Source organism: Rhinatrema bivittatum, chromosome 4 (assembly GCF_901001135.1).
Source record: "Rhinatrema bivittatum chromosome 4, aRhiBiv1.1, whole genome shotgun sequence".
Classification (NCBI taxonomy): domain Eukaryota; kingdom Metazoa; phylum Chordata; class Amphibia; order Gymnophiona; family Rhinatrematidae; genus Rhinatrema; species Rhinatrema bivittatum.
The window spans coordinates 276,852,291-276,863,892 of NC_042618.1; the positions used below are offsets into that span (position 1 = coordinate 276,852,291).

An 11,602-nucleotide genomic window follows, 5' to 3' on the forward strand; every position below is an offset into this window, starting at 1 on the left:
ATTTTCTCAGTGGAAGGGAGTGGACAGTGGAGTGCCTCAGGGATCTGTATTGGGACCCTTACTGTTCAATATATTTATAAATGATCTGGAAAGAAATACGACGAGTGAGATAATCAAATTTGCAGATGACACAAAATTGTTCAGAGTAGTTAAATCACAAGCAGATTGGGATAAATTGCAGGAAGACCTTGTGAGACTGGAAAATTGGGCATCCAAATGGCAGATGAAATTTAATGTGGATAAGTGCAAGGTGATGCATATAGGGAAAAATAACCCATGCTATAATTACACAATGTTGGGTTCCATATTAGGTGCTACAACCCAAGAAAGAGATCTAGGTGTCATAGTGGATAACACATTGAAATCGTCGGTGCAGTGTGCTGCGGCAGTCAAAAAAGCAAACAGAATGTTGGGAATTATTAGAAAAGGAATGATGAATAAAACGGAAAATGTCATAATGCCTCTGTATCGCTCCATGGTGAGACCGCACCTTGAATACTGTGTACAATTCTGGTCGCCGCATCTCAAAAAAGATATAATTGCGATGGAGAAGGTACAGAGAAGGGCTACCAAAATGATAAAGGGAATGGAACAACTCCCCTATGAGGAAAGACTAAAGAGGTTAGGACTTTTCAGCTTGGAGAAGAGACGACTGAGGGGGGATATGATAGAGGTGTTTAAAATCATGAGAGGTCTAGAACGGGTAGATGTGAATCGGTTATTTACTCTTTCGGATAGTAGAAAGACTAGGGGGCACTCCATGAAGTTAGCATGGGGCACATTTAAAACTAATCTGAGAAAGTTCTTTTTTACTCAACGCACAATTAAACTCTGGAATTTGTTGCCAGAGAATGTGGTTCGTGCAGTTAGTATAGCTGTGTTTAAAAAAGGATTGGATAAGTTCTTGGAGGAGAAGTCCATTACCTGCTATTAAGTTCACTTAGAGAATAGCCACTGCCATTAGCAATGGTTACATGGAATAGACTTAGTTTTTGGGTACTTGCCAGGTTCTTATGGCCTGGATTGGCCACTGTTGGAAACAGGATGCTGGGCTTGATGGACTCTTGGTCTGACCCAGTATGGCATTTTCTTATGTTCTTATGTTCTTATGACCCACGTTTCCACAGATTTTGTGGTAGAGTTACCCCCCTCGGAGGGGAAAACCGTGATCTGGGTCACAGTTGACCGATTCTCGAAAATGGCACACTTCGTGCCTCTTGCGAAACTACCCACGGCTCCTGAGCTAGCCGAGCTGTTTACTCGGCATATCTTTCGACTACATGGGTTACCCTCGCACATTACGTCTGACCGGGGTCCCCAATTTACGGCAAAGTACTGGAGGGCTCTCTGTAAGAAATTTGGGGTGCAGCTGGATCTGACCACGGCTTTCCACCCCCAAAGCAATGGCCAAGTGGAATGTACCAACCGTACTCTGAAGGCTTTTCTTCGAGCCTTCGTCGGAGACCTGCAAGACAACTGGGTCGCCCTCCTACCCTGGGCAGAGTTTTCGTACAACCGCCACAAACACTCCGCCACCTTACAGTCCCCATTCCAAATGGTCTATGGGAAGATTCCCAAGCCTCCCCTGCCTTTGCCCTTGACGGTCTCATCGCCGGCAGCGCAGCTAACGGCTAGACAGCTTCGCCACCTCTGGCCTTCCACTCAGGAGAGACTTCGTCAGACGTCAGCCCGCTTTAAAGAATATGCAGTTAGGTCCCGACGACCTGCTCCAGTTTTTCTGCCCGGGACTAAAGTATGGTTGAGTACCAAGAATATTCAGCTGTGCACTCCTTCCATGAGGCTAGCACCCCGTTATATTGGCCCCTTCATCGTGGCCGAGCGCATAGGAGCGGTGTCCTACAGGTTACGCTTGCCCTCAACCCTCAAGATACATGATGTCTTCCATGTCTCCCTGCTCAAGCCGGTGGTTCTCTCCCGATTCCGGACTCTGCCTCCGGAGCCAACCGTCGCCTCTACGGCCCAGGGGGACACGTACACGGTGAAAGAGGTGTTGGAAGTTCGTTGTCGCCGCCATCGTCGGGAATACCTACTCTCCTGAGAAGAGTACGGCCCCGAAGAGAACTCTTGGGAACCCTCCTCGCATATCCTGGATAAGGACCTCCTCCTCCAGTTCCATTTAGCTCACCCGGACAGGCCGAAACCTCCAGGGAGGGGGCGTAGGAGGAGGGGTACTGTTGCGCTCCTGGGTCGACCCCGGGACCGGCACTCACCCTCGAGTTGGGTCCGATCTGCCTCCACCTCGCTCGGGCCTGCACAGGCCTCTGATGCCGCGCTCCTGCTCCGGGGGAGCAGTCGGCGTCCTCCCGCGGCTGGCTCCGCCCCCTTAGGCGCGCGCTCGCTGGAGCCCCAGATTTAAAGGGGCCAGCGCGGGAGAACTGCAATCTCCCAGCCGATGACGTCAGACGCTGCAGGGCTACTTAAGCCCTGCAGTTACAGCCTTCCCTGCCTTGCAACGAGGTTCTTCAGGGGTTTCCTGACGAGTAGTTGCTACGTTCCTGTTTGATCCTGCTCCATTGACCCGGCTTGACTCCTGACTACGCTTTCGTCTTCTCCCTTGGCCTTGGCTTCTTCATCTGGCTCCGACCTGTTTCCGTCCACAACTCAGCGTTTCGCCTCTCCCCTTGGTTCCGGCTACACCTCTGACCCTTGGTACTGACCCGGCTCCGTCCACGACTCCGTCTCTTGTCTCTCTCCTGGCTCTTCGACCCGGCTTGGCTCCTGGACCCCGTCTCGGACCTTCGTTGTTCCTTGGTTCTTCAGTCCTCTGGCCCCGAAGACTCTCCTAAGTCCCAGCAGCCGGGCCTCTACGGGCTCCTCCTGGGGGGGCTCCGGCTTCCAGGGCGAATCTCCAAAAGTCCCAGCGGCCGGACTCCTACGAGCTCCTCTCGGGGGGGGTACCGGTCTCCAGGGTGAAGGTCTTCAATCCTGGGCCCAGCGTCTTCCACTCTTCGCCTCACTACCGAGCCCCTGGTCGCATAGGGCTCCACCTTGGTCCACTGCCAAGTCTTCTCCCAGTCCGTCAAGCCGCCTCCCGGTCAGGACGCTTGCTGTGACCCTTCACAGCGCACCATCTCCTGCCCTGATCGGCCCCAGGGTCCACGAAGTTAACAATCTCTTCCAAATGAACTAAGAGAATCTGTACAGAACCTCTTCAACAAAGCTTTTGAAGCTGGAAAACATGAGGTGAGAGCTGCATATGATTCATTTGAAACAACATCCATAGTTGCAGCTTCGGGTATTAGTGCCAGTCGGTGGGCCTGGCTAAAGGCCTCCGACCTGCGAACAGAAGTCCAGGATAAATTGGTAGACCTCCCCTGCACAGGGGACAATTTATTTGGTACAAAAGTACAGGAAGCATTGTGTCTCAATTAAAAGAATATAATCAGACCTTACGTCAGTTCTCTGCCCTTCCTCAGGATACCACTACACATACTGCCTGGAGAAATCAAAGGAGGGATTTCAGAAAACCTTAATATCGTCAGAAACGATTTTATCCTCCTACAACTAGGCCTAGACAATCTAGAACTCAACATAGAACACAACCGCATCAGCAGAGAACACCTAGGCCCCAGCCTATTGCACAATCCGGTCCTGCTGCAGGCTTTTGAAAGGATATCCAGGGAACTAAGCCATTCCATAAATCCTCGACCAGAACTCCCAGTAGGAGGCAGGCTATCCAAATTCTACAACAATTGGATAACAATAACAACGGATCAATGGGTTCTGTCAATAATATCTCGAGGATACCAACTCAATTTCCTCTCAATTCCCATAGACTTCCCACCAGCTCAGTCTTCTCTCAACACAAAACACATGCCTCAACTCCAAATAGAATTATCCATCCTTCTGAAAGCCAGGGCTGTCGAACCGGTGCCCTGGTCTCAGCAGGGCAGAGGATTCTACTCCCGTTATTTCCTCATTCCAAAGAAAACGGGAGGTCTACGTCCCATCCTAGATCTCAGAAATCTCAACAAATTTCTCAGAAAAGAAAAGTTCAGGATGGTTTCTCTAGGCACCATGCTCCCACTTCTTCAAAAAGGGGATTGGCTTTGTTTTCTGGATCTTCAAGACGCTTATGCACACATTCCAATAATTCCCCCTCACCGCAAGTATCTGCGCTTCATGGTAGGTCATCAACACTACCAGTACAGAGTACTGCCATTCGGACTTGCATCTGCTCCCAGAGTATTCACCAAATGTCTAGCAGTAATATCAGCACACTTGCACAATCAAGGTGTCCATGTTTTTCCTTACCTAGACGACTGGCTCATCAGAAGTCAATCTCTACAAGGAGCTCTCGCTTCTCTCAATCAAACAATTACTCTACTTCACTCGATGGGTTTTCTCATCAATTATCAAAAGTCCCATCTCGCTCCATCTCACCTGCTTCAATTCATAGGAGCAGAATTGAACACCATCCTCTCAAGAGCTTTTCTACCCAAAGATCGAGCAGAAACGCTTTCTTTACTAGCAAACTCGATTCACTCACAGCAACAAACAACAACTCGTCAGTTCCTGACCTTACTAGGACACATGGTCTCCACAGTTCATGTCACTCCTATGGCAAGGCTCGCCATGAGAGTTACCCAATGGACTTTAAGATCACAATGGATCCAAGCCATTCAACCAGTGTCCTCTCCAATTCAAGTAACCCACCAGCTGCATTCCTCTCTACTTTGGTGGGCAAACAAGGACAATTTGTGCAAGGGTTTGCCCTTCCAACAACCAGTCCCACAGATAACTTTAACTACAGATGTATCCACCTTGGGTTGGGGTGCTCACATAGGCAATCTCCAAACTCAAGCAACTTGGACAAAGCTCGAAGCAACGTTTCAAATCAATTTCCTAGAGCTATGAGCTATACATTATGCACTGCACACAAGACTGTTCTCATCCAAACGGACAACACAGTTGCCATGTGGTACATCAACAAACAGGGAGGTACGGGCTCGTATCTCCTTTGTCAAGAAGCACAGATTTGGAGCTGGGCCCTGAACCACTCAATGTTGCTTCGGGCCACTTACCTGGCAGGAATTCACAATGTAGTTGCAGATCGCCTCAGTCGTCAATTCCAACCACACGAATGGTCCCTGGATCCCTCAGTAGCGACCAGGATCTTTCAACGTTGGGGACAACCAACAATAGACCTTTTTGCATCACACCTAAATCACAAAGTGCACATTCTCTACACAAACAGAACAACCAGCCAGCCAAGGACGCCTTTGCTCGCCCTTGGAATCAGGCCTATTATACGTGTATCCTCCGATACCGCTCATATCCAAAACTCCAGTGAAGCTACAACAGGACAAGGGGTCCATGATACTCATAGCCCCGTATTGGCCTCGACAAGTATGGTTTCCCACACTTATAGACCTCTCAGTCAGGGATCCAATTCATCTGGGAGTAGCTCCCAAATCTCATAACTCAGGATCAAGGTCGGTTGCGCCATCCCAACCTCCAATCCCTTTGCCCTCACAATGACGGCGATCGGCGCCATTTTGAGACTCAAAATCGCCGTCTGATGCCAATACTCAAAATGGCGCCGATCGCCGTCATAGTGAGGGCAAAGGCCATCGGCGCCATTTTGAGTATTGGGATCGGACAGCCGGCGTGAAAGGAGGTCGCTCCCGGACCCCCGCTGGACTTTTGGCAAGTCTTGTGGGGGTCAGTAGGCCCCCCCAAGCTGGCCAAAAGTCCCTGTGGGTCCAATGGGGGTCCCGGAGCGACCTGCCGTCCGATGCCAGGACTCAAAATGGCACCGATAGCCTTTGCCCATACTATATCACAGGGGATACCGGTGCCATTGGTCAGCCCCTGTCACATGGTAGGAGCACAAGATGGCGCCAGTGACCATGTGATAGGGACTGACCAATGGCACCGGTAGCCCCTGTGACACAGGCTATCGGCGCCGTGATGAAACCGGCAAACGAGTGCAGCGATGGCTTCCTGACTCCCCGCTGGACCACCAGGGAGTTTTGGAAAGTCTTGGGGGGGTCAGGAGGGTGGGGGGTTTAAATTTTTATTTAGGAGGCCGAATAAAACAGAAATCTGTTTAATACGTGGGGAGTCGCGATGCGTTTCGCCTTCCCACGTATTTAACAGATAGCAAAAAATAAGTTGCGGATTACAAATACGTGGAAAACGGATGCACACCTCTAATCTACACCCCCCTACCTTTATCGTGAAAGTTACACCTGCCCCAGACAGGCATAACTCGTGCGTGCTAGCCGGCCGCCGCCGCGCGATTCCCCGGCCCGGGAGCGATTTCGGAGGCTTCGGCCATGCCCCCGAAATGCCCCCGGACTGAAACTACGCCCATGGCCACGCCCCCCGGAACGTCCCCGAATGATGTGCTGCCACAACACGCCCCCCGGCACGCCCCTGACACGCCCCCCAGGAAAGCCCCGGCACTTACACGCGACCCGGGGCTTGCGCGCGCCGCCGAGCCTATGCAAAATAGACTCGGCGCACACAGGGGTTTTTGAAAGGGTTACGCGCATAACTTATGCGTGTAACTCTTTTAAAATCTACCCCACAGTGCATCATCATCTGTACTAGTCGGCTCAAGAGTCCACGAATCCAACACATGGGAGCAGCCTGCGGACTGCGGATTGCAACAAAACTAAATGAGTTAGATATGTCACTTGAAGGAAACAATGGGATTTAGCAAAAAAAAAAACCAACTAAAAAATAAAGTAAATTACAGCAAATCAGTTTATATCAAGTCAGCAGATAAAAACATCCTTCAGTCTTCAAAAATAAATTGAATTCAGTCTTTTTGTTTGCTTTTTGCATGATATTGCTGTCTTAAATGAGAAGTGCAAGAAGTTAGCAGCTTAGTGGACTAATCTGTTGTCGGTTTTTTGTAGTTGTGCATTCAGTGACAACATTTAAAAATCCACGATGATTTGCAAGGCATTAACAATTTCTGTATATAGTTACTTTTGAATTCTGGTTTCATTGAATGTTCTCAACATTTTGGATTTTGATTTTGGTTGTGTAGTACATATCTGAACTTATCCTAGCAAGGCTTATTTCTGAAGGGTAATTATATAGCACAATCATTTAGGAAGGTGAATTAGTACATCTTCCTTGAGCATTTCAGATATCCTACTTATGTTTGTGACTATGCTGGTTACATACACATCACCACCAATGTCTGCATATGAAAAAGATAGCATCTTTGTTTCTTCTCCCATATGATAGTTATGGAGTCAGCATAACACAAACATACTGTATGCACCCCAAAGGTGGCTGCCTTAAACTTCAGAAATACCATAATGATAAAGCATATTGAAATTCTACCTGGATGAAAAACCATTCTAAACTAGTATTATTGTGATTGTTTTCATTCATTAAGGGGTTTTATGTGTTTTGTTGTATTTTCATTATGAACAGGTATCATTCTGATTTTTTCCAGACCAGCACTGTGGAGGTGAACTTGGAGATTACACTGGATATATTGAGTCTCCCAATTATCCTGGAGATTACCCAGGTAACATTGAATGCATTTGGATCATCAATCCACCCCCAAAGAGACGAATTCTTATTGTAGTGCCTGAGATATTTCTGCCAATTGAAGATGAATGTGGGGATGTTTTAGTAATGAGAAAAAGTGGTAAGTTCTAGTAATCACATATATTCAATGTAAATCAAAAAGCTTGATTTTAGTGAGGATCCCAACTCATTTTTATTAAGGTTATTAAAGTAAATGAATAATCATTTCCCATGGGAGTGCATAATGTATTTGATTAATATAAAGAAGATTTGAGGTAAATTTCAAAAGGATTTACATGCTTAAAACTGGGTTTTACGTGTGTAAATGCACGTTACCTTTTATGTGTCTTTTGAAAATTGCTACAGTATATGCTGTTGAATTGTCCAAATGATTTACCTGCATTAAGTGCACTTAACATGGCAAATGACTTTTGAAAAATAATCACAATAGTATGTTACATTTACACATATAGGGGCAGATTTTCAAAGGGGTACGCGCGTAAGATATGCGCGTAACCCCCGAAAAGCTGCCCCTTCCACCCCCTGCGCGTGCCGAGCCAATGTTGCATAGGCTCAGCGGCGCACGCAAGCCCTGGGACGAGCGTAAGTCTCGGGGCTTTCCTGGGGGGGGCGTGTCGGGGGCATGTCACGGCCGCCACGTCATCTGGGGGCATTCCGGGGGTGGGGCCGTGGGTGTGGTTCTGGCTCGGGGGCATTTTGTGGGCGAGGCCAAGGCCTCCGAAACTGCTCCCGGGTCGGGGAATTGCAGCTGGCCGGCAGGCCAGATAGGGCTGGGGGATGGGTTAGGTAGAAACATAGAAACATAGAAATGACTGCAGAAGAAGACCAAACGGCCCATCCAGTCTGCCCAGCAAGCTTCACATTTTTTTTTCTCATACTTATCTGTTTCTCTTAGCTCTTTGGTTCTATTTCCCTTCCACCCCCACCATTAATGTAGAGAGCAGTGATGGAGCTGCAACCAAGTGAAATATCAAGCTTGATTAGTTATGGGTAGTAGGGGAAGTAACCGCCGCAATAAGCAAGCTACACCCATGCTTATTTGTTTTACCCAGACTGTGTTATTCAGCCCTTATTGGTTGTTTTTCTTCTCCCCTGCCGTTGAAGCAGGGAGCTATGCTGGATATGCGTGTAGTATCAGTTTTTCTTCTCCCCTGCCGTTGAAGCAGAGAGCTATGCTGGATATGCGTGAAGTATCAGTTTTTCTTCTCCCCTGCCGTTGAAGCAGGGGAGAAGAAAGAAGGTAGGGGAAGGAAGGGGAAGGTGGGGGGAGGCGGAAGGAAAGTTCCTTCCGATTTCGGAGCGGCCTCAGAGGGAACAGAGACAGGCTGCGCGGCTCGGCGCAGGCTGCCGATTTTGTGCAGCCTTGCGCACATTGACCCCGGATTTTAAAAGATACGCGTGGCTTCGCACGTATCTATTAAAATACGGCGTACTCTTGTTTGCGCCAGGTGCGCGAACAAAAGTACGCGCGCGTACTTTTTTAAAATCTGCCCCAGTACTCCTTCAAAAATTACCATCTTTGTTTCTAATTGTTAAGATGATACTTCTAATTTATTCCAGAAGTGTGACAGAACTTATCTTCAGGTGTCACTGCAGAAATTTTATGTATGCAGTATCAGAAACGAAGTTTCCACTAACTCAGTAAAAATGTCTTAAAGCACTGACTTAAACCTGATGCTTTTTCTAAAATCAAGAATCCTCTTAAAAAAGAATACTATGTTAATTTACAGTAATGTTTAGAAAAATCTTTTGTAATGATCTTTAATAGTCTTTCACCATGATTCAGATAGAGGGTAATTTAATAACAGCATGCATAGTAATAAAGTCTGAGAGTACTTTCTACCTGCAGACTGTAGCTTGAATTTTCAAAGCAGATTTATGCTTATAAATCTACTTTGAAAATGTGCAGATGTCGCCAATAATCATGCCGACATACAAGCACAAAATTATACCTAATCACAAGCAAGTGTAACTTAGTGCACAGAGATTTATGTTCAAGCTTTTGAAAATTGGAAGTATATATATGAACCCTTTCCTGACACCTACTCCCCCCCAGAATGCCTCTTCCTACTGCAGTAAGATATGCATGAAAGCGGGTTATGTGCATACTTTTACCCACAGAACCAGCAGGTTGATTTTCAAAGCCCAATTAATGCACATAAAACAGAGTTTGATATATGTAAAGCACTTTGAAAATCAAGCCCATAAGGTAAAAAGATAGAGTTAAAATATACTTAGCTCTATAAACAGTATTTTTCACCATACATAGGAACTATTACCATTAAATATTTATATAACACTGCAGATACATAGAAGAGAAACTTCCTTTCCCATGGATCTTATAATCTAGTCAACAAACTGACATTGAGAAAAGAGCCACCATAGTCTAAGGGAGAATTTGTCAGAGGTGCAGGCATGATTCAGTAAGGGGAAGTCATTAGGACCATTTACTTCTGGGAGAGGCAAGTTGCATGTAAACATGGCTCCTAGTGTAGTCAGGCTGCCATACTGGGTCAGACCAATGGTCTATCAAGCCCAGTATCTTATCTCCAACAGTGGCTAATCCAGTACAATCTGTAATAGGAACTTTTATTAAAGGGGAAAACAAAAATGGAGCACTTGGATTATGTTCATCTTGATATCAGTAAAGGATGGGGGGAAGATGAGGAAGGTTCACTCTGTGTTATGTGCGAAATATATATTATAGCAGAAAACAAAAAAAGAAGATAATTTTCAAACAACTGGGCATGGCCCCAAATACTTGTGTATATAGGTGCGTGCCGATTTACTATAGTATTTTAGAATCTGGGTGAATGTGTCTGCAGGTTCTAAAATATGTTTATTCACACCCTCTAATGTATGCGTGTACTTTCTGTTCATGCACATTTTTGCTCTTGCGCGGGAACTTTAATATGCACGTACTTCCAGTTTTACCAGAATGAGCTAATTCCAAGATTGAACATTTTGAAGCCCGCTGGACTTCTTTTGAAGTTGTCTGTTCTATCGAAGTTACTAATGCCATTGCTTCAACTAGTACTACTTTTGGCCCTTTGAATATTTGTGATGTCACAGTTTACATGTCATTCAAGGACACAGTTGCTTCTTATTAGCTAGGGTTGTTAATCTCTCATTGTCTGAATGATTAGTTCCTTTATCGAAGGCTGTTGTGAGACTTATCTTAAAGAAGCCGGGTCTTAGCCAGTTGGATTTATCCAATTACAGTGAAATGTAAACTGGCTAGTGTAAAACAAATCAATTTTATTACTGTATATTAATAATCTTACTTTAAAAAAATGTTTTTCTGTATATAAATTTTGTAATTTTTATATCAGAGAGGAAAAGACCTCAGCACTGGTCTAAACTACGATGTATCAAGTCAATGCCAGTAAGTGCAATCATGGGTCTAAAAAATCTCTCTCTTTTCTTTATTATTTTATGTTTATCAAATCTGCCAATTTAGGCACTTTCTGAGAATATTGAAGTGAAATTCTACTTCGTGAAGATTTGTGTCTAAGCTCCATATGAGATAAGTTAACATTTTAGCTAAAAATCTTTTTCCATCAGGTGATTTGTTGCTGTAATATGAATAACATTGGGCAATAAGATTTTGCTACATTGCTCATGTAAGGAAACTGAAGATGAAGAAAGGTTTTAAAGGACTTTCAGAGATTTGATAAATATAAAATAATAAAGAAAAGAAAGAGAGGTTTTACAACATTTATGTAAAGAAAACATTTTTTTAATTAAGATTGTAACAAAATTGATTTGTTTTACACTAGCCAGTTTACATTTCATTGATATTTGATATCACTTGTGTGGATTTTATCCAATTACTGACCAATTTTTTCCTTATCATATACAGCTAAAATTCTGGAAGTTATGGTTTCACAGCAGCTAACACTTTCTTGAGGATCTCAACATTCTTGACCCTTTCCAGTTCGGCTTCAAGAAGGCTCTAAACACAGAGATTCTTCTGACCTCTACCATTGACCATCTCTGTGTTGCGCAGGAGGTGGACTCTTGGGCCGAGGTGGGGTTGACGCTACCCACAGGGCAAGCCCTA

General features: G+C 45.6%; 1 protein-coding gene across 1 annotated transcript in view; it reads left to right on the forward strand.

Annotated features, from left to right (window-relative positions):
• Positions 1–11,602, forward strand: part of SCUBE1 (signal peptide, CUB domain and EGF like domain containing 1) — a 1,434,630-nt gene that overhangs the window by 1,281,421 nt on the left and 141,607 nt on the right. Inside the window, exon 20 of the mRNA XM_029600135.1 lies at positions 7,442–7,639. Within this exon, the coding sequence (XP_029455995.1) occupies positions 7,442–7,639 (198 nt within the window). The remainder of the gene's footprint in view (positions 1–7,441; positions 7,640–11,602) is intronic.